The 24,788-nt window shown below is 42.1% G+C and overlaps 1 protein-coding gene across 9 annotated transcripts in view; it reads right to left on the bottom strand.

The window, feature by feature from the left end:
* The window catches only part of FAM13C (family with sequence similarity 13 member C), a 136,714-nt gene that overhangs the window by 58,474 nt on the left and 53,452 nt on the right, over positions 1 to 24,788 (bottom strand). For all 9 annotated transcript variants that reach the window (XM_067710932.1, XM_067710927.1, XM_067710931.1 and 6 more), the window contains one exon: positions 13,992 to 14,110. In XM_067710932.1, the coding sequence (XP_067567033.1) occupies positions 13,992 to 14,110 (119 nt within the window). The remainder of the gene's footprint in view (positions 1 to 13,991; positions 14,111 to 24,788) is intronic.

Below are 24,788 nucleotides of genomic sequence, written 5' to 3'. Positions count from 1 at the left end.
GGAGTTTGGGATTAGCAGATGCAAACTATTATATATAGGATGGATAAACAACAAGGTCCTACACTGTATAGCACAGGGAACTATATTCAGTATCCTGTGATAAACCATAATGGAAAAAAATACGAAAAAGAATATATGTTTAACTGAGTCACTTTGCTGTACAGCAGAAATTAAATACAACATTGTAAATCAACTATACTTCAGCAGGACAGGAATAAAGACACAGGCATAGAGAATGGACTTGAGGACACGGGGAGGGGGAAGGGTAAACTGGGACAAAGTGAAAGAGTGGCATGGACATATATACACTACCAAACATAAAACAGATAGCTAGTGGGAAGCAGCCGCATAGCACAGGGAGATCAGCTCGGTGCTCTGTGACCACCTAGAGGGGTGGGATGGGCAGGGTGTGAGGGAGACGCAAGAGGGAGGGGAGATGGGATTATAAATACATGTACAGCTGATTCACTTTGTTATACAGCAGAAACTAACACACCATTGTGAAGCAGTTATACTCCAATAAAGATGTTAAAAAAAACCCCAGTATACTTCAGTAAGATTTTTAAAAAAAAGAAGAGCCTAACAATTTCAGGTAAATGCCAGGCACTTTACTTACATTATTTCATCTAATCCTCATGGTAACCACATGAGATTAGCATTATTAGGCCCATGTGACCTAATAGGAAACAGTTAAGGCAATTAAATAATTTTATCCATGAATAAACAAATATTTATTAAACAGCAACTTATGTCAAGTATGATTGCAGGTGCTGGGAATAAAGCAGGGAATAAAACAAGTCTCTGCCTCACTGTCATAGAAGCAGAGAGACCATAAAGAAACAAACCTGGTGCACCAGATGCTAAATATTACAGAGGAAAAGAAAGCAAGGTAAGGAGAACAGGACGTGCAGGAGGACTGCCCAAGCTCACGCTGCTAGAAAATCGCAGTCATCCGGAGATAATGAGAATGAAAGCAGAGAAACAGAAAGGTCACTGGATCAGAAAAGATAAAGGTCATGGCAGAAGAGGAAACAGAAACGGAAGCTTCTCACTAGAGAAGTTTAGCAATGAAAAGAGGAGAACTGGAACAGGAGCTAGGTGTCTCAAATTCCCTTCTTCTTAAGATCTTTAAAGGTAGTGTTTGAACCATTTACAATCCTGCCAACTCCAATACAACCCTGCTCTCTAGCCCATGCCCAGGAAGCAGGAAATTGCAGCCTGGACTCAGAGCTCTCAGCACTGATGCCTCCCATCACCACCACCCCCAACACCCCCATCACCACCACGCCATCACTGTCACTACAACCCCATCACTGTCACCACCATCACCATGACCATCACCACCAGCAACACCACCAATGCCACCATGACGGCCACCCACCATGACATAATTCAAAACAAAACACTTCTTAACAGAGGAACATAAAACATAATTGTGTGCTGATATTAAACGAGCTTTTTCCTGGACTCTGTGGCTGCAAAACTGTGGCTAGCCCATGGAAGTGCAACTTTTCTGAAACTTGTTGGTGTTCCCACGTTGCTGGAACCCCAAAGCCTGTGCTGAGCCAGCCTGTAGGCTCATCCTGCAGTGACCTTTCCTTGGGAGGTGGACTGGAATTTAAAACAGCAAAGTGAACAAAGCATTAAGATACTTTTCTTGGCCTACAGATAATGTCAAACCCCAGATGTGATCATCTGTGAAGAAGCAGTATTTTAGCATAGGATATTTGATTTATATCAACTTACTGTAATTAATTTAGCAGCTTAAAATGTTCCCTGTCTCAGTAAAAAGCTTCCCCACCTCTCCAATTGCTCATGGAAGATATCTGAGAGTTATCTGACACTCTCCTCTCTCTCAAGTCCAACAGCCAAGCCATTACCAAGTCCTTCAATTTCTTATCCCAAATCACGTTTAGATCTGTCCTCTCTCCTCCCACCGCCACACCTTAGGCCAAATCGCCATCATCTGTCTTCTGGGCTACCTTCCTGGTCTCTCTACTTCTCCTCTACCACTGCCCACACAGCAACCTTGTCGCTACGCTTCTGCCCACTTAAAATACAGATCGAAATTCTTCCAGCATCCTGTGACATCCTGAAGGAGTTACATCTGTCCACTTCTCCAACCTCAGCTCACGTCATTCTCCTCCTCCACGCTCCCTTCCGCCTCAGGCCTTCTGCGTGCTGTCCCTGCGCCCGTAACAACTCTTCCCTCTCCACTTTCTCTCCTAATTAACTCACGCATCCTCTAGACACCAGGTACCAGACCAATCAGGCCTCCCTTTCATAGGACTTGCTGTATTCTGATCTTTCACATCTGCCGCGTAGCACGTGTCAGTCCCTAATTGTGTATCTGTCTAATTATCTGATTGTCTCTCATGATGGCAAAAGCTCTATGGGGCAGGGATCACATGAGTCTTGCGCAACGTTTTCTCTCTAGAGCTAAGCCTGGCAGTTGGCACATAGTAGGCACTCACATGTTTGCTAAGAAAGGATTAGTCCCAGGGTCACGGGCTGCTGTCGGTATGTTCCTGAATGTGTTTAATGATTAGGATAAGACTCATACTCCCTCCTCCGCCCGTGGCATGTAGCAGCGCTGGCAGGATGGCATGACTCTCACTCCCACAAGCAGATGCGTTTCTTGCCTGAGGAGACCTGCTAAAGTTGAGCAAGTGGCTTTCCAACCCACGTTTAGAAAATCTGGGCAGCAAGTAAAAGCAGAGCATCCAACACACTCTTCAGAGTCCTTCATAAAGAACCAGAGCCTGAAAGCTAAACCGTGTCTACCATGGCTCACAGCCTAAGAGTTCAAGCTATTCCACCGCCTCGGATGAGCCTCTGTATTAGAAAACAACACAGGATACACTAATGTATACCCGGATGACCGCCTGCTGGCTGGACGACTGTTGCTTCCTGAAACTCTTCTGAAAACAAAAGGTATATCCCAAGAGGACAACCCTCTGAGCACAATATTCATTATATACAAACAATTGCTCTATATGCAGACACAGGCAAGATGCCAAGGAATTCCAGTAATATTATCACAAATAGTAACAGCCCTCGATACCGGCAAATATAAAGCCCCACTCCCTGCAGAGCGTAGACTCTATTAAAGACATTCTCTTACTGCTTTTTACCAAATTTCTACGCTAAACGACTGAGATCAAGTATTGGGCAGCCAACTCCAAAGAGAAAGAAACCGAGGCCCAGAGTTCAAAATGGCTTTCAAAGAGACGGCTGACAGAAAACAAAACCAGACGCCGAGAGCTGACGTTTCCATCCACGTAGCTCCTTGTCCAGACCAGTGAACTCTCAGAGGCGGACAAGGGTGTTGGGGCTGGAGGTGGAATGCTGACCCCCAGGAATAGGCCCCCCAGTAGCAGGGACCCAAGCTTGGCTCCCACCTCCCACTGCACTTCTCTGAAGACTAGAATCAACCAGTGTTATTAACAACAGATTCCTTATTATTCAGCCATAAAAAGGAACGAAACTGGGTCATCTGTAGAGACGTGGTGGACCTAGAGACTGTCATACAGAGCGAAGGAAGTCAGAAAGAGAGAAACAGGGGCTTCCCTGGTGGCGCAGTGGTTAAGAATCCGCCTGCCAATGCAGGGGACACGGGTTCAAGCCCTGGTCCAGGAAGATCCCACATGCCGCGGAGCAACTAAGCCCGTGCACTACAACTACTGAAGCACCGGCGCATAGAGCCCGTGCTCCGTGACAAGAGAAGCCACTGCAATGAGAAGCCCGCGCACCACAATGAAGAGTAGCCCCTGCTCGCTGCAACTAGAGAAAGCCCGCGCACAGCAACGAAGACCCAACGCAGCCATAAATTAATTAATTAATTTTTAAAAAAGAAAGAGAATACTAAATATTGTATATTAACCCATATATGTGGAATCTAGAAAAATGGTACAGATGATCTTATTTGCAAAGCGGAAATAGAGACACAGACGTAGAGAACAAACATAGGGACACCAAGGGGTAAAGGGGTGTGTGTGGGATGAACTGGGAGACTGGGAGTGACATATATACACTATTGATACTATGTATGAAATAGATAACTAATGAGAACCTACTGTATAGCACAGGGAACTCTACTCAGTGCTCTGCGGTGACCTAAATGGGAAGGAACTCCAAAGAAGAGGGGGTATGTGTATACGGATAGCTGATTCACTTTGCTGTACAGCAGAAACTAACACATTGTAAAGCAACTATACTCCAATAAAAATTAATTTAAAAAAACAAACAAAGATTCCTGGGCCCACACTCACTAGGTCAGGACTGGTAATGTGAAATTAACAAGTACTCCAGGGCATCCCCAACCGGAAAACATCATCCTCAAGGCCCAGGTGCAACCACATGGGAGAAGACCAACGGCTGAAGGGCGCAGGTGAGGGACTCCTGGGAGTACGGCAGTGACCTGGGTGTTTCCGGCCTGGCCTCCCAGGGGACACATTCCAGAAGAGGGAAAGGCTAAGTCCCTGGAGACGCTCTGAGCAACCTGAAACACAAGGCAGCCCAGCCACCCTGGAATAGGCAACCCTCCTTGGTGGGCTGGAACAGAGCCCAGAAACAGCCAGAACCACACTAATGCCTGGAGAATAACTGAGCAGTGAGTCAGGCCCACAATATCGGGACTGGGAGAGGTAAGAAGGTAGAGTTGGGACAGGATATTTAGGACAGGAGACCCAGCAGGAGCAGACGTCCCAATAATGCATTTTCATTAATAATGATGATAGCACCACCTGGTTTGCTGAGCAGGACACAAAGCTCTCTGCTTCCATCATCGCACTCTTCCACTCACTTAGTACAGAATGATCAGACACCTGCTCCTGGGGCAAGCAATGCTCAGCCCAGGGGGCAGAGTGATCTCAGCAGACGCTTCCATTCCACGGAGAGCTCTGCGCACTCACATTATCCGCCTCAAGCACCTGCCGAGTCTCTTCATTTTTCTGCCTCAAGGTTTTTTCAAGGCAGAGCTCAATCCCTTAGCCTGAAAGGGTGGGAGAGTTAACCTCTGCTGGGGGCAATCCTTAGCCAGCGGAACACGGAGGAGAGCGTGTGGATAAACACTGTGACCCCCAACTTTCAGAGGGATACGTCTGAGGACTTTCTGAGAATCACAATGTAATACTGTTATGTAATTACTTTTTTCCCCACTAGATCATGAACATGCGCCCATGTAAGTAAAGACTCCCACAAAATGTGGTTTTAAATATCTATCACGCAGATTGGCATTTCTTAAGTGGGTGGTGGTATGCCCTCTAGGGAGCATTTAGGCAATTGAGGGTTATTTGTGATGGGCACAGATGTTGGGTTGCCCCTGACATGCATGGGGAAGCCCCACACAACAAAGAATTGTTCCACCCCTGCAGAACTTCCAGATGTCCTCTGGGAATGTGAGAGTCACAGGCACTTGCTCTCAGCACAATCTGAACTAGAAAACGAGGACGGCTAGTGGATGAAATAGAAGTATCTAGAGTACTCAAGTATGGAGAAGGGGATTGGACTGGACTGTCTCAAGTGTTTCACCCAGAGCCACTATCCTATGATTCCACCATATATAGGAATCCAGCCATGTGACTTTCTATCTAGTTCTCTCAGAGGTGTCAATTATCCATTATATTCCTATCTCCTTCCATGATCAGATAATTGAAAAATTTACATTCTAAATCTCAGCTGGGTTACCCACTTCAAATCCTACACCTAGACAGCTATTACCCTTAAGTACAAACCAAGGAAACTACAATGGATGTACTTAAAAATATTTTTCAACAATTGTTACTACAGAAATATCTACAGATATAAATCGTAGAACTAACCAAAATATCAAATAATTTGGAATTAGTTAAATCAATGATGGTATATCCATAGAATAGAACATTTCCAGCCATGAATATTTTAGAAAATTTTATGACGTTGAAAAATACAGTATTAAGTGGGACAAAAAAAGTTACACAGAAATATGTCTCTAAGATTTCACATATATGAAGCAAACTGATATATATATTTCATATATATACATATGTATAAATTACACCAAAAATGTTTTATCTAGCATTGATAAAGGAAAAAAATAGAGGGGGGTGGTGGGAGCTGTGTGTGTCATTATATGGGGGTGTGTGTGTGTGTGTGTGTGTGTGTGTGTGTGTGTGTGTGTGTGTGTGTGTGTGTGAGATAATACATCACAGAACCACTGCCTCATTGGGAAGATGAAGAGTAACCTGAAAAACAGCCCATGGCCTCAGGAACACGGCACACTTAAACAGCTGTAGTCAAAGTTCTAAATTAGATTTAAGTTTAAACACACACTGTCTCCTATAATCATTATTGAAATTTCTCTCTTAAATCTATTCCAAATTAGGCCAAGAAGCTTTCCAAGATATTGAGATGTTAAGGACGAAGTTTTTCGTTCCATCTCCTAGAAATATCATTTCTAACACAGGGCTATAATGACACCGAAGTTTGTAAAACAAGTCTCTTATAGAAAATTGTATGTTAAAGTATTTGTTACAGAAAATCAAATTTGTTCACCTTCGTTACAAATGAACTCAGCAGCCTTGTGATAATTAAACCATTACTCTATTAGCTTCTGTATAAAGACTGTATCGTCAGAATGCATTCTAGTCTAGCTTTATACTCTGGGGCCTGCTTTAAATAGACAGTACTTCTAACAGATTCAAACCCTAATGAATCATGAAGTCCCTTTCACACACCATTCTTTTTTATGCCCACATTAAAACAATAGCAACGACATAAAAACATATACTGCAGTGGTAACAGAGGTTATATATGAGTGGTACAATTACAAGAAATTTTTATTTGCTTGGAATTTACTGTATTTTCCAATAAAACCATGTTTCACTTATTTTATTATTTTTTTTAATGAAAGAATGAGTTTCCCTTTTATCTTTATGCTAAACATTGTCCAGCCAACGAGCTAACATTTTATCAAGTGATCAAGGGCAGACTCCTTCAGAAAAAAAGAAAAGAAGAAGGAGAACAGGGCTTCGTTCCCAGAATAATCAAGGGTGGGCTCTTTTTCAATCAACAGTTTAAGGATTTGGTGTGGGACTTTTTTTGTGCTCTACAGCAGGGAGGATGAATTATTTTTATCTGTGACTGCAAGAGCTTGTATTATTAAGCTAAAGTCTTCCTGTGTCTAATCCTTTAAACATCCAGAGTGTGGAGCGTTTTCAGTGTTAGAGCCAGAGGGGGCTTTAGAAATCATCTGACCCAAACTTGTGTTTGGGGAGGGGACTTAGGGATTTCAGTGACGTGACCAAGGTCACCTGATAGACATGAGGTAAGACCCTGCATTTCTTTTTTTTTTTTTGTAATTCATTTTATTGAAGCACAGTTGATTTACAATGTTGTGTTAATTTCTCCTCTACAGCAAAGTGATTCAGTTATATATATGCATCCTTTTTCATATTCTTTTCCATTATGGTTTATCACAGGATATTGAATATAGTTCCCTGTGCTATACAGTAGGACCTTGTTGTTTAGCCATCCTATATGTAATTGTTTGCATCTGCTAATCCCAAACTCCCAATCCATTCCTCCCCCCCACCAACCTCCCCTTTGGCAACCACAAGTCTGTTCTCTATGTCTGTGCGTCTGTTTCTGTTTCGTAGATAGGTTCATTTGTGTCATATTTTAGATTCCACATATACGTGGTATCATATGGTATTTAAGACCCTGCATTTCTTAAATTGAATGTTTTTTCCATTCCACCAGCTTGCTTCTGCACCCATGGGGGTGAAGGCAGGATGGGGGGACGAGAAGAGCCCTCACTGTACGGCTGTCTTCCTATGCAGTATAAGCAAAGAAAGCTATTTTTAGAACCCACTCATTGCCCAACTGCATACCAGGGACTCTCAAAATATTGTCAAGACAAACTCATGTTTTTATCTCTACTATACCCCTACCCCCCATTTAACAAATCCTAAAAGCACACTAACAAGAAGAACACGCTGACAGCACGCGGAGCTCCTGCTCTGGTACAGTCCAAGAAGGCAGATCTTAAGCTCTTTATTATTAAAACTCTCTGGCTGCTCATTCCCTTACTCATTCTTTCTCTTTTTAGCAGAGCCCATTTAGACTCTGCCTACTTCTCAAAAAACATTTGAACAAGAAACAAGCAGCTATTAAAACACACACAAGTTGTCTATCTCAAAAACAAAAGATGAAAGGATTTATCCCCCATGGAAAAGCTGCTGGCAACAAAAACTTCCTCTTTCCATAAAGCAACAAAGCTTTTTCTTTTATCTGGAATGTTACAAAAATAGTCAAAGCCATCAAAGGCCATTATCCTTGCTAATACCCCAATCTTCAACCCCCTCTAACTGGGGACTTCCGGATGAAGAGGCTAATGAACTCTAATTCACAAATGTAACCACCAACTTAATTAGTAGCAACACAGTGCTACAGGATAGCTCCTGTTTATACAGGCGAGGTCTTTAACGACACTCAAAGGCTTACTGCTGTCATAAATCTTAATACAGTATTTTAAACACAAGGGAGTTAATCACTCTCAAAAGTAAATTTACTTAGCTGGGTAAGAAATCCCCAACTTCATTGTAGTCTCTTACATTCATAAATTCCCCTTTGTCATATCTGAGCCGTTTACAGAATTGGCACTGGCGTTAGCCATAAAAATCAATCAAACTGAACTGACTGCTCTAAACAGACGGATGGTGCTTATCTTGGTTCTATTACAAGGGAACTGAGGGCTTAACCAAATCACAGCCTCACTGGGGGTCAAACTAGAAAATGAGAGGGTTGTATTTAATGATTACTAAGGCTTCATTCTGGCTCTAACTAAATGCAGTTCTATACTTTTCCGTGTTTTGAAAAGCTCCAGGTACGCGGCAGCATGCCAGAGAAGGGTAATATGCAGCCTCACCACTCAGATGCACTGAGAATCCAAATTAAAATGTAAACACATCCGGATATATGTATATGTATATGTATATGTATATGTATATGTATAGCTGATTCACTTTGCTATAAAGCAGAAACTAACACACCATTGTAAAGCAATTATACTCCAATAAATCTGTTAAAAAAAAAATGTAAACACATCATCTTGGAGAAAGAGGCATTAAGGTATTATCAGCCATCACCTTATTAGGGCTTAGCTCCAGGCAGCTAGAGTCCTAAGGATGAGCAGTTGCTGGGAAGAAAAGGATGGAAGCAGGCATTTTAAATCAAATGCCTACAGGAGCCAGGCAAAAGCATAAATTAATAAAGAGATCTGGGTAGGAGCTGTGAAAAAATGGAGAGCTGCTTCTCAACTCCAGCTATCTGCTGCCTTGTAGGAATGTACATCCTGGGTTATCCCATTTTCAGATTTTTCAAAACAATGTAAAAAAGCCATAAAGACTCTAATATTTAAACACTGAATCAAAATATTTTTACAACAGTCTACCAGTCAAATATACCTCCACACTAGATACACGTGCAGGACACTGAGTTTGAGATCTCTGATGTGGGGCACTATACTGCCAAGGAATATAATAGAAACATGAGGGGAGCTGGTAAATAGAAGGAAGGGTGCAAAGAAACAGAGCAGAGTGGGCTACATCAGTATCTGAGGTTGGCTCTGTTGAGGGAATTCAGAAGAGCAAGCAAACTTGGAGGTAGGAAGAGATTAAGACAGTGAGTCTAAACCTTCTGGGGGATCATGGGTAGCATAGGAAATTCTGATAAATGCTTTAGAGACGTTTACCTGGAAAAATAAACATATGTAGTAGGCAGAAAAATGTGGCCCACGAAGATGTCTATGTGCTCATTCCTTGTCCCCCTCCCCTTGTTACCTTACATGACAAAAGGGATTCTGCTGATGTGATGAAGCTAAGGACCTTGAGATGGAGAGATTATAGTAGGCTATCTGAGTGGACCCAATCTAATCAGTTGAATCCTTAAAATCAGAACAATTTTCCTGCCCTTGGTTGTAAGAAAAGGACAAACCTGACCCCATATTGAATCTGTTCCTTTAGCTCTAACCCTGTGCTCTGCTGGCTGTGCTTAGTCATGTTGGCTCTGCACTTTTGTAAAAATAAAAAAATGTTGCCCATAGCCTGAAATATTCATGGTAGCTCATCCTCAAGGCTCTGACCTTTAAAGGTTTAACACTTTTCCATTCATACAGAGATTAAAAGTTGCAGAACAGAGAATAACCTTTGTCTTGTTGGAGGTTCATGGGAACACTGTGATCAGACCTATGTGGACAGCTGCAAGAGCAAAGGATTCCGGCACCAAGAAGTGTACAGCAACCAGCCACATCTTCTCCCCTTTTAGTACAAAAGAAGCCTGAATTCTAACTCAAGGAAGATGGTTCCCTCAGTCTGCTGGCTTTCCGAATAAAGTCACTCTTCCTTGCCCCAAAACCTCATTCTCGATTTACCGGCCTCTCATGAGACAAGCAGTAGGAGCCTGGACTCGGTAATGGTCAGAAGGAAACATATGGAAGAATGCTAAGAGAGATGCAACATTGCTAGCTTTGAAAATGGAGGAAAAGACCAAAAGGAAGCAATGTACGCAGCACCGGGAAACTGGAAAAGACAAGGAAATACATCCATTCTCCCCTCGAACCTCCAGAAAGGAACGTAGGCCTGCTGACACCTTTATTTCACCCCAGAGAGACCCATGTTGGTCATCTAGCCTACAGAAGTATAAGATTATAAATTTGTGTTGTTTTAAGTCACAGGTTTGTGGTCATTTGTTACAGTAGCAACAGAAAACCAATATAGTACACAGACACTCAAACTTTGGAAAAAACATTCATAGACCTCCCTAAAGCACACTTAGACACACAGATAAACGTCCCGTGCCCTAGGAAGAGCTCAACAACATGCTCTCTGAGCTGAAGCTATGAAACTATTTCTCTTTGGCACGCGTGAGAAGATCAACCGCCCCACGACACAAGCAGCTCCACAACCTCACTTCTACAAGGATGGATTCATTCTCTGAACTACCCTTTTGAGTCCCACCCAAACCACATGTGACCCCTTGACAGCTCCTTGCTGTAGAAAGACCTTTCCTTCCTCTCTCAAAGTGCTCATTATGATAAGAACATGCCCCTCCCCAGCCCTCCTCCCCAAGAAGGTGGCATTTTACACCTGCTAAGATTTAGCCTGGCTTCTTCCCTCACTTTGAGCCAGACTTAGGTCTGGAGTGTTCTATTACAGTCCTCATGCCTCTATCGAGATCTTATTGGACACAAATGCCTGCACCTGGCCGTCTGCTGGTTTTAAAATGGAAGAGCAATGTTATCAGGAATGTGAGCTACCTGACTCAAAGTTGTTTTTAGCCTCAGCTCTCATTTCACCAGTTCATCAAATTTCACAATCCCTGTAATATTTAGAGTTTTCTTTTTAAGTTCCATTAGAGTGATCCTAGGTGACGCCACCATGGCTGTGACAAAAAAAAAACTCTGTAGTTTAAAGGTTACCATCCTGATCTAAATACTCAACCTAATATACCAGACGTAACGGCCTCACAACTCCTGATCTGCAACTTAACACCAGACGCTGTGACTGTCAACTCTGGTGCACAGGCAATTCTGGAATGCTGCTAGCTCAGAAAGCTAGATCCTGTCAAAGTGGAACATGGAGGCTAGAAAGGAAAAAGAAGAAGAGAACAAGGTATTTGGGGTCCTATGGAGGTTTGCTAAAGTACAGAGGAAGACAGGCCAGATCTGTTTTGGAGGAGACAAGCCTGACTCAATGAGGAAGGCTGCCCAGTGACCATGTATTTGGTTCCTTCTCCTGACATGCAGAAGAGGTCTAGGAACAGCCTAAAATGTTACACAAACTCTTGTGTGTATGTGTATCTCTTTTTTTCTGAGGAAAAGTGCCGTAAATCTGAGAATCTGAATGAACTATAACTCCCCACCCCCAAGTGTAGGAGCTGCTGCTCTGTATGTTTCCTCACGAGGACTTTTCTAATTCGATAAACTTAGCTCTCCCTAGTCATATGTGAATGATCCCCAGAGCAGAATCCTATTAAATTTCTGACTTGCCCTCTGATAACAGTAATATTACCACTTACCTTCTCCACTGCAGATGGGAAATAGAGTGGTTTTAAGTTTACCAAACATCGAGCGTCTTTGAGAAGGTAGATTGCTAATGTCATTTTCCCCTATCAGCCTCTGTGGAGTATCCAGCCCAAAGGGCACCATACATTTCATATGCAAGCATGAAGGATTTCGTCTTGTTTCTTGTGTGTGTGTTTTTTCTGTCTTTTTTATGATTTTGAAATATGCATGGGAATATAGCTGGACTTATTCTTGCTGAGAGATGCAGTCACCAGTCTGGTGGGGGAGACAGGGTCACTGCCTAAATTGATTCTAATCAACCTAAAACAGCTTTGCTATAGTAAGGCCTCCAATAGGAAGGTGAGTGTCCCGATTAGCAGAGAAATGACAGGGCTGAGTCTTACCCGCTCTGAGGTCAAGTAAGAATAAACAGACAAGAGATGGCAACCAGCGAGGAGGTGAGAAAAGGTTTTGAAGAATCCAACTGGATAATGGATCACCTTACTTTTGGGGTCTCCATCAACCCTTTGGGGCTCTGATTCTAAATTTAGTACGTTGAATATTTTAAAGCACAATTTCACTATATATAAAATAGATAACTAATTAGAACCTACTGTAGAGCACAGGGAATCTTCTCAATACTCTGTAATGTATATGGGAAAAGAAGCTAAAAAGGAGTGGATATATGTATATGTATAACTGGTTCACTTTGCTGTACAGCAGAAACTAACACAACATTGTAACTCAACTATACTCTGATAAAATTGTTTTAAAAAGCACAATTTCATAGCACAGCCAATCTTGTCTGTCGTCGTTGATTCATTTAGACTCTGCTGCCTTAGAAAAAATTTTGAAAAGTCATGCCCAGAAGCATAGCCCTCCCTTTCCACTGAGTGAGAGCCATGATTACACTGTACACAAGATCCTACAAAGACAGCTGACACAACTAGCAGTTGAATTCTTTCTTCTGTTTATTTCCAGAAGAGACTTTCCATAGACAGCTGCAAGGCCAGGCTGCCATCCGAATGCCATGCCCCCATCCGAATGCCATGCCAACCTTGCTTCGGACAGCCTCCCACCCACATCCTTGCCCTGACCCAGGGCCATCTCTAGCACGTCCGGGAGACCAGAGGTGTCAGCCCCAGGGCCACTTCAAGGCTTAGAGACACCATCTGGATCAGCACAGGAGCCACGGCTGCTATGCTGTAATCAGACATTTGTAGGTTCAAATTCTGGCTCAGGGGGCTTCCCTGGTGGCGCAGGGGTTGAGAGTCCGCCTGCCGATGCAGGGGACGCGGGTTTGTGCCCCGGTCTGGGAGGATCCCACATGCCGCGGAGCGGCTGGGCCCGTGAGCCATGGCCGCTGAGCCTGTGCATCCAGAGCCTGTGCTCCACAACAGGAGAGGCCCGCGTACCGCAAAAAAAAAAAAAAAAAAAAATTCTGGCTCAGCCTTTTCTACTTGTAGAATATCAGTCAAGTGCCTTGACAACTCAGCCTCAGGCTCCTTCTCCATAAAGTGGGGCGAGGAGTACCCGCTTCGGGGAAGGGGTGAGGGCGAAATGACAGAATCTGTGAAAAGCAATTGGCCTGACTTCTACACTGTCATCAGCAATTACCATTATCACAGAAGAAAACCCAGTCCTCTCTAGCGTGGAATGAAAGAGGACAAAATGAAATCAGCGTTTCTCTCTCTCAGGGCAGGAGAGTCTCCGCTCCTCTCTGAGCCTTAAGGCCGATTACCTTCAAACTGCAGGCAGAGAAAGTAGGTTATGTACATTTCTCTTAGACTCAATGATTCTCCCCCTTTAAGGAGCTTCTCTGACTTCAAGGGAGGCCAGCGAAAGTCAGAAAGCCTTGCCTCTTGTGCAGGGGTAGCAAGCACGGGTGTTAGCGTTTCTGGGAAAGGAACCCAAGGCCCAGGGCAACTTCTGACAACAAAGGGCCCACCTTCGTTGAGCTCGCACGGTTTCTTGGCACCTGAAGGTGTGGTTTTGTGGACTCTCCTGAGCTGGCGTTCCTGTTCTCCCCCGACACTCTGACTGGCTGGGTACCACATGCTCTGTCTCCTGCAAAAAAAATAGGAAAAGTAGATGAACTGTCAGCAGCCATCAGTTCCACAGTGTCCTCTGGCGGGGTGTGGATCACAGGGCAGGGCAGCAGCCATGCAACACACACGCTACCAAGGGCTGTGGGGAAGGGGGCCCATGAGTGATCCGAAACTTAAAAAGCCTCTTTCTAACAGTCAGTTGCTGCAAGATTTCAGAATAAAGAAAAAATAATAACCTAAAATTTACAATTTATTTTTATATTAAAAATATGAGAGAAGAATATTTAATGAATAGATGTGCAAATACAATTTCTAGAATATTTATAGCATAAGCTCATTTTTGCACAAACATGTATGAATGTACACAAACACACACACACACACACAAATTGGCATCAAGTAAACCAAAATCTTAACAGTGACTAACACTTAAGATGTTATTTTTTTTTCTTTTGAGTACTCATCTATATTTTTTTATACAATAATCAATCATACATTATTCCTATAATACGAAAGAACTTTAAGTTAATCTGAAAACCAAGGAACAAGTCATTTTTATAAAATCCAAATCCCAAGTATGCTTGGTACTCTCTCCTCCCCTCCCCCCCCAAACACACGCGCACACACTCTCCTACACCTGTCACTGGCTACACTGAATCCAAAGAAATCACTATGTTGGTCCCATTAGCCCATGATAAATTCCACTCATTAATTTACAAAAACTCCAGAAGCTAATTCTAGAGCGTATCATAAACACACCAAAGCTAAAATGAATCTGTATTCAATACAAGGACACACAAACTCAAAATGAAAGATTTTTATATGTTCAGCAGTTGAACCACTACAGTATTTGAACAATGCCAAAGCTCTGACAAATTTTCCGTAGGGTAAAACAGCCCCTCTTTACCTGATAAATGAAATACTAAAACCAAATTCAGTGAGAAACTCAGAAAATCCAGATGGCTCCTGTCAGGCAGTCAAAATATTCATGGGATACAGTGAACTTGGGTCTGACGGTGCAGTATCCTGTGGTGACAATACAGACCGAGCTCCTCTCTTAGGGGTATGGGTGGAAGTCAGTACAAGTGCCAATATGTCAGGTGTCTCAACATGTCAGAAATCATTTTTCTAAAACATTGTACTAGAATAATTTGGTGGGGCTATCTGCCAAGTAACCATCACAAGATTCTAGAGCAAAATCACAGGAATGCCTTCCTATTAGAGGGGCAAAATGGAAAGTGGGAGCAGAGCTGAGGAAAAGGAATGCATTAGAACTACTAAGATCCTTTCTTTAATTTTTCTAAGCCTCCAGCTTCAGTCAAGAAGACACACCACGTGAAAGGGTTCCATTAGCATCCAATGCTTCCCTAGACATAGTAGTTGCTTGTGAAAAATTCTACAGCTATTCAAATACTGGCCAAGTTTCCCCAAACAATGGTTTTCAAGTGAGACAGCACTGCTTGCAAGTACACTAGGTATGTGACCTTAGGCAAATCACATCCATTATCTGGACCTCAGTTTCCTTGTCTGTAAAATGGAGATAATACTCCAAGCTCACAAGGCTGCTGAACAAGATGCTCTTTTACTACTTACCAACTGGAGGCACACAGTGGATGGGAGCGATTGATGATGATAATAGTCCTTTTACAAAAATTCCCTCAAAGCTCAGTATTCTGAAACTGGTGTTAAGGAAATCCTTGGAGACTTAACCCAAGTGAGTTCAGCAAAATCAAACTTGTTTTTGTGGTGGGATGCTTGTTCCAGGTTTCTATACGAATAATATTATTTTAAACATCGCATTCAGAAGCCACCCTACTTGTAGACCTAAAGAAACGGCCCTTCTCATTTCTAAACAATTTAAACCAGAAATTTCCATTCCTTTAAAACCTAACCCTTTTAAGAAAAAGTAGTTTTTTTTCCCCCAAAGACAGTGTTTTATCTAATCCTTTGAACCCACGGAGGTTGAGAAGGGTTACAGGCCACAGACTGCTGGATTCCCATGGATTTTATAAACAAAAGCAAAAATAAATAAATGGCAATACGTCAAACTAAAAAGCCTTTGTACAGTAAAGAAAATGATCAACAAAATGAAAAGGCAGCCTACTGAATGGGAAAAGATATTTGCAAATCATGTAGCCAACTAGGGGCTAATATCCAAAATATACAAAGAACTCACACAACTCAATAACAAAAAGAAATCTGATTAAGAAATGGGCAGAGGAACTGAATAGACATTTTTCCAAGGAAGACATACAGATGGCCAACAGACACAGGAAAAGATGCTCAACATCACTAATCATCAGGGAAACGCAAATCAAAACCGCAGTGACGTATCATCTCACACCTGCCAGAATGTCTTTTTGATAATAGCCAACAAATAAATGTTGGTGAGGATGCAGAGAAAAGAGGACCCTCATGCACTGTTGGTGGGAATGTAAATTGGTTCAGCCACTATGGAAAACAGTATGGAGTTTTCTCAAAAGATTAAATACCTTACGACCCAGTGATTCTACCTCTGGGTATTTATCCAGAGAAAATGAAAATAGTAATTTCAAAAGATACATGCACCCCTATGTTCACTGCAGCATTATTTACAATAGCCAAGATATGAAAGCAATCTAAGTGTCCATCGATAGAAGGGATAAAAAGGATGGTATAAACACACACACACACACACACACACACACACACACACACAAACACTGAATATTACCCAGTCGTAAGAAAAGAATGAAATCTTGTCATTTGCAGCAACATGGATGGACCTAGAGGGCATTACACTAAGTGAAATAAGTCAGACAGAGAAGGACAAATACTGTATGATTTCACTTACATACGGAATCTAAACAACAAAACAAATGAACAAGCAAAACAAAACAGAAACAGACACATGGATACAGAGAAAAGCACTGACGATTGCCAGAAGACAGGTGGGTGGGAGATCGTGCAATATCGGTGAAGGGGATTCAAGAGGTATAAACTTCCAGTTATAAGTCACAGGTAAGTTATGTACAACAGAGGGAATATATTCAACAATATTGTGGCAGCTCTGTACGGTGACAGATGGTTGGTAGACATATCATGGTGATCAATGTGTTATACATACAAATGTTGAACCACTATGTTGTACACCTGAAACTAATACAACATAAAATGTCAACTACAATAAAAAAAGCAATCACTTACTACATACCAAGGATGTTGATAGTTAAGAGGGTTATATAAAAGTAAATAAGACATCCCTGCCCCAAAGAACTTTAAAATCTGTTTCTAACAAAAACTGAAGTGTGAGAGGGCAGACACTAACTTGCCTACTTCTGTGTTAATGTGCTTGTCAAATGGGCAGGTCCAAACTGACCAACGGAACAAGGGAAGTAGAAGCCAAGAACTTCTCCTCCAGGTTTGTCCTCCTGCCACCTGGTCAGGCATAGTCTGGATGGGGCACCTGTAAGAGGAGTCATCCTACATCTTTTCCTGCTCCCAACCATACTCTTCTACCCTTCAACCTTACCTCCTGCCTGTCCCAAGCCCAGCCTCAGTAAAGTGATTTGTGGGTTTTCTGCTTATATGCAGGAACAAACAAACTGATTAAGATCTGAGATATTTCATAAGAAAGATATTTCTCAGAAGAAAGATATTTCATACTAAAACAAATGTTACTTTGGTTATATTCTGATCCATGAGCAGAGGCTAGGATAGTATACACAACGACAAGAGCAAAGCTGTCTACGAATCAGGCTCAGAGGGTCAAAACCCCAGCTGAGTTAAGGAAAAGAACAGGTGTCCCTAAGTAGAAATGGTGAAATATGGTATTTTGTCCTTGTTGGGATTTTAGTGAGTTCAGCTGGCTCATAAAGAACTTGAGAGAATCTAGTTTTAATCCAATGGCATGTCCACTGCTTCAGGCCCTTCCAAGTTTTCCAATTTGTACAAATCCATGACCTAGAAGAACGAATTTTCCATCCTCATTCCTGTTTTTGCCCCTCTGCTCTATTATGTCCAGAGTATTACCCTTGGGCCTCAAAGACATATGCATCCTCTAAATCTTCCTTCCAAGATGTGCCGAGTCAAAACAGTCACTTTTTTCAATCTTCTCACACTTGAGGTTTATCTATGACCATTCTATTCTGAAATTGATTTAAAACGTTATTTCCTCCGATTGCTGGCTTAAGTTTTAAATTAAATGGCTTTATAACTAATCACTCCATTGTTAATAAAAATATCTTGCATTTATCAGAGCGTGTTCTTCCCAAGAGCTCTAATTACTACATGATTAATGCATCTGATATCTCCATACTTCAGAAGAGCACATTCTCAGCTCTCAGAGCAAACAGGAAGTGTTATAAATACACCCTATCCTATCACCCTAAAGTTCCTATTATCTTAAACCAGCACGTCTGTGAAAGTGACTTAAAGTCCTTCTGAATAATTGGGAGTTTTAAAGACTTTCACCCCTGATTAAAAGAACTACTTGTTATTATCACATTCGCTTCATAATTGAGGGAAAGGAAGCCCTGGAAGAGATTATTTAAATTTCTTTTAAAAAATGTGCATCTGATTATTAATGTTCTGACACCTTAAGAAACAGGGAACGTAGATCACTATTCCTTCAGACCTATCAGTCCCATTTTTAAAATAATTTCTGCCTGCCTTAGTCACTATTTCAACACAGAATAAAGTAAGTCACGTAGGAAGGCAGGCGTCGGTTCAAAGTCCACACATATCCCCAAAGTAGAATCTCCTCTGATCCTAGTTCCTTACCTGTAATACAGAGATATCACCTAGTTTACTGCTTAAGACTTGTAAGAATTTCTAGTAGAAAACAGACATTCAAATTATATTGTCTATCTTGTCCACTTTCCAAATAACATTCACTGAGTGCCTGATCTGTACCAACACTAAACGAGGCACGTTTAACCTATATTTCCTCATTTAAAACTAGGAGGTGGATTTTACTCTCCCCGTTTTCTACAGTGAGAATAAGAATAATCAAGAGAAGAACCTAGGGGTAAGACAGGAATAAAGACACAGACCTACTAGAGAATGGACTTGAGGACACGGGGAGGGGGAAGGGTAAGCTGGGACGAAGTGAGAGAGTGGCATGGACATATATACTCTACCAAATGTAAAATAGATAGCTAGTGGGAAGTAGCCGCATAGCACAGGGAGATCAACTAGGTGCTTTGTGACCACCTAGAGGGGTGAGGTAGGGAGAGTGGGAGGGAGACGCAAGAGGGAGGAGATACGGGGATACATGTATATGTATAGCTGATTCACTTTGTTATAGAGCAGAAACTAACACACCACTGTAAAGCAATTATACTCTAATAAAGATGTAAAAAAAAAAGAGAAGACAAGATAGATGACTTACCTAGGACAGAAAGACTGTCTTTTACACAAGAGATGCCTTCCTGAAGACCCTGCAAAATCTAACTGAGATTTATATATTTTAAGACCATTCCCATAACAGAAGATATTGGGTATTTCTGTTCACTAGCTGAAGTGGAAATATTTCAATAAAATAAACACAGCTTATAATTCAACAGGCCCAAACAGCTTTGAAATTATGCAAGTCTTGACAAATCTGGCGGGAGAATTACACTATTTCAAATTGTTTGCATTGAGAGACCTAATACTTTATATTCAATATTTAATTCAAAACTGCATGAAATAGGACCACACTGCTGCACTTGAGCTAGAGAACCCAGATTCTAATCCCAACCTCCTAAATCCGAATTGGGAGTTCTGTCCACTATGTTCCAACATCCCAAATTTACTATGGTCAAATGACAAAACTAAAACAATCTGTAACTAGCTTGATGTCCTTTACTCAACAGGAAACAAACCATGGCTTGGGGAATACAGTACCTATTAAGCAACAGAACACTGTTCCTGAGGGAATTTAGGCAAGAGTGAGTATTATAGAGCATTAGAAGAGGCAACACAGAAGCAGGGCATGATTGGCTAACAGGATGGGGATTTCCTTATAAGGCTAGCAGGGCCTACCTTCTTGTGTAAGGGAAAGAACTAAAGATGAGTTGGAGGATTGTAATTGATGTGTGTTAGGTTTCCTGGACAGGTGCTTCTGGTAACTGCAGGCTGACTTAGGCACTGGAAGTCCTGGCCAGAGCCATTAGGCAAAAAAAAGAAATGAAAGTCATCTAAATTCGGAAGGAAGAAGTAAAACTGTCACTATTTGCAGATGACATGATACAGAGAAAACACTAAAGACTCTACAAAAAGGGGAGACCTTCAAGATGGTGGAGGAGTAAGACGTGGAGATCACCTTCCTCCCCGCAAATACATCAGAAATACATCTACATGTGGAACAGCTCCTACAGAACACCTACTGAACGCTGGCAGAAGACCTCAGACCTCCCAAAAGGCAAGAAACTCCCCACGTACCTGGGTAAGGCAAAAGGAAAAAGAAAAAAGAGACAAAAGAATAGGGATGGGACCTGCATCAGTGGGAGGGAGCTGTGAAGGAGGAAAGGTTTCCACACACTAGAAGCCCCTTGGCAGGCGGAGACGGTGGGCGGGGGGGGGGGGGGGGGGGGGGGAGGCGGGGGCAAGCTTCAGAGCCGCGGAGGAGAGCCCAGGAACAGGGGTGTGCAGGGCAAAGCGGAGATTCCCGCACAGAGGATCGGTGCCGACCGGCACTCACCAGCCCGAGGGGCTTGTCTGCTCACCCGCCGGGGCGGGCAGGGCTGGGAGCTGAGGCTCAGGCTTTGGTCAGAGCGCCGGGAGAGGACTGGGGTTGGCGGCGTGAACACAGCCTGCAGGGGGCTAGTGCGCCACGGCTAGCTGGGAGGGAGTCCGGGAAAACGTCTGGAGCTGCCGAAGAGGCAAGAGGCCATTGTTTTGGGGTTCATGAGAAGAGGGGATTCCTTCCCTGTCTGCCCACAGAAGGCAGGGCACCGCCTAAACGAGCCTCAGAGACGGGCGCGAGCCACGGCTATCAGCGCGGACCCCAGAGACGGGCATGGGAGGCTAAGGCCGCTGCTGCCGCCACCACGAAGCCTGTGTGCGAGCACAGGTCACTCTGCACACCTCCCCTCCCCGGAGCCTGAGCAGCCCGCCACTGCCAGGGTCCCGTGATCCAGGGACAACTTCCCCGGAAGAACGCACGGCACACCTCAGGCTGGTGCAACGTCACGCCGGCCTCTGCCGCCTCGGGCTCGCCCCGCATTCCATACCCCACCCCCAGTCCCCATGGCCTGAGTGAGGCAGAGCCCTCTAATCAGTGGCTCCTTTAACCCCGTCCTGTCTGAGCAAAGAACAGACACGCTCAGGTGGCCTACACGCAGAGGAGGGGCCATAGCCAAAGCTGAACCCCAGGAGCTGTGCGAACAAAGAAGAGAAAGGGAAATCTCTTCCAGAAGCCTCAGGAGCAGCGGATTAAATCTCCACAATCAATTTGATGTACCTTCATCTGGGGAATACCTGAATAGACAATGAATCATCCCAGAATTCAGGCGGTAGACTTTGGGAGCAACTGTAGACTTGGGGTTTGCTTTCAACATGTAATTTTTTTCTGGTTTTATGTTTATCTTAGTTTAGTATTTACAATTTATTATCATTGATAGATTTGTTTATTGATATGGTTGCTCTGTTCCTTTCTTTTTATATATATTTTTTCCTTTTTTTCCTTTTTCTCTCTTTCTGAGTGTGTATATGTATGCTTCTTTGTGTGATTCTGTCTGTATAGCTTTGTCCTAGGATTCTGTCCATCCATTTTTTTCTCATTTATCTTTTTTAGCTTGGTTGTCAGCACTTGTTATCATTGGTAGATTTGATTTTTGGTTTGGTTACTATCTTCTTTTGTTCTTTTGTTTCTTACTTTAAAATTTTTTTATTTTTAACAATTTTTAAAATTTTTTATTTTAATAACTTTATTTTATTTTATTTCATTCTTTTTTTCTCCCTTTTCTTCTGAGCCGTGTGGCTGACAGGGTCTTGGTGCTCTGGCCAGGTATCAGGCCTGTGCCTCTGAGGTGGGAGAGCCAAGTTCAGGACATTAGTCCACCAGAGACCTCCCAGCTCCACATAATATCAAACAGCAAAAGCTCATCTCAATGTTAAGACCCAGCTCCACTCAACAACCAGCAAGCCACAGTGCTGGACACCCTATGACAAACAACTAGCAAAACAAGAACACAACCCCACCCATTAGCAGAGAGGCTGCCTAAAATCATAAGCTCACAGACACCCCACAACACACCACAGGATGCGGTCCTGCCCACCAGAAAGACAAGATCCAGCCTCAACCACCAGAACACAGGCACCAGTCCCCTCCACCAGGAATCCTATGCAACCTACTGAACCAACCCTAGCCACTGGGGGCAGACACCAAAAACAACGGGAACTACGAACCTGCAGCCTGAGAAAGGAGACCCCAAACACAGTGAGTTAAGCAAAATGAGAAGACAGAGACAGACATAGCAGATAAAGGAGCAAGGTAAATACCCACTAGAACAAACAAATGAAGAGGAAGTACGCAGTCTGCCTGAAAAAGAATTCAGAGTAATGATAGTAAAGATGATCCAAAATCTTGGAAAAGAATGTAGAAAATACAAGAAATGATTAAGACAGACCTAGAAGAACTAAAGAACAAACAATGATGAACAACACAATAAATGAAATTAAAAATTCTCTAGAAATCAATAGCAGAATAACTGAGGCAGAAAAACAGATAAGTGACCTGGAAGATAAAAGAGTGGAAAAAACTACCACAGAGTAGAATAAAGAAAAAAGAATGAAAAGAATTGAGGACAGTCTTAGAGACCTCTGGGACAACATTAAATGCACCAACATTAGAATTATAGGGGTCCCAGAAAAAGAAGAGAAAAAGAAAGGGACTGAAAAAATATTTGAAGAGATTATAGTTGAAAGCTTCCCTAATATGGGAAAGGAAATAGTCAATCAAGTCCAGGAAACACAGAGCAACCCATACAAGATAAATCCAAGGAGAAACATGCCAAGACACATATTAATCAAACTATCAAAAATTCAATACAAAGAAAAATATGAAAAGCAGCAAGGGAAAAACAACAAATAGCATACAAGGGAATCCCCAAAAGGTTAACAGCTGATCTTTCAGCAGAAACTGCTAGCCAGAAGGGAATGGCAGGACATATTTAAAGTGATGAAAAGGAAAAACCCTACAACCAAGATTACTCTGCCCAGCAAGGATCTCATTTAGATTCGATGGAGAAATTAAAACCTTTACAGACAAGCAAAAGCTAAGAGAATTCAGCACCACCAAACCAGCTTTACAATAAATGCTAAAGGAACTTCTCCAGGGAGGAAACACAAGAGAAGGAAAAGACCTACAATAACAAACCCAAAACAATTAAGAAAATGGTCATAGGAACATACATATTGATAATTACCTTGAATGTAAATGGATTAAATGCTCCAACCAAAAGACATAGACTGGCTGAATGGATACAAAAACAAGACCCATATATATGCTATCTACAAGAGACCCATTTCAGACCTAGGGACACATACAGACTGAAAGTGAGGGGATGGAAAAAGATATTCCATGCAAATGGAAATCAAAAGAAAGCTGGAGTAGCAATACTCATATCAGATAAAATAGACTTTAAAATGAAGAATGTTAACAACAGACAAGGAAGGACACTACATAATGATCAAGGGATCAATCCAAAAAGAAGATATAACAATTGTAAATATTTATGCATCCAACATAGGAGCACCTCAGTACACAAGGCAAATACTAACAGCCATAAAAGGGGAAATCGACAATAACACAATCATAGTAGGGGACTTTAACACCCCACTTTCACCAATGGATAGATCATCCAAAATAAAAATAAATAAGGAAACATAAAGTTCAAATGATACATTAAACAAGATGGACTTAATTGATATTTATAGGACATTCCATCCCAAAACAACACAATACACTTTCTTCTCAAGTGCTCATGGAACATTCGCCAGGATAGATCATATCTTGGGTCACAAATCAAGCCTTGGTAAATTTAAGAAAATTGAAATCCTATCAAGGATCTTTTCCGACCACAATGCTATGAGACTAGATATCAATTACAGGAAAAAAGCTGTAAAGAATACAAGCACATGGAGGCTAAACAATACACTATTTAATAACCAAGTGATCACTGAAGAAATCAAAAAATACCTACAAACAAATGACAATGAAAACACGATGGCCCAAAACCTATGGGATGCAGCAAAAGCAGTTCTAAGGGGAAAGTTTATAGCAATACAATCCTAACTCAAGAAACAAGAAACATCTCAAACAAACAACCTAACCTTACACCTAAAGCAATCAGAGAAAGAAGAATTAAAAGAAACCCAAATTTAGCAGAAGGAAAGAAATCATAAAGATCAGATCAGAAATAAATGAAAAAGAAATGAAGGAAACGATAGCAAAGATCAATAAAACTAAAAGCTGGCTCTTTGAGAAGATAAACATTAGCCAGACTCATCAATAAAAAAAGGGAGAAGACTCAAATGAATAGAATTAGAAATGAAAAAGCAGAAGTAACAACTGACACTGTAGAAATACAAAGGATCATGAGAGATTACTACAAGCATCTATATGCCAATAAAATGGACAACCTGGAAGAAATGGACACATTCTTAGAAAAGCACAACCTTCCGAGACTGAACCAGGAAGAAACAGAAAATATAAACAAACCAATCACAAG

This window comes from Pseudorca crassidens, chromosome 16 (genome assembly GCF_039906515.1).
Source record: "Pseudorca crassidens isolate mPseCra1 chromosome 16, mPseCra1.hap1, whole genome shotgun sequence".
NCBI lineage: Eukaryota > Metazoa > Chordata > Mammalia > Artiodactyla > Delphinidae > Pseudorca > Pseudorca crassidens.
The sequence above is the reverse complement of the archived record's forward strand: the minus strand, read 5'-3'. Positions and strand labels throughout refer to the sequence as shown.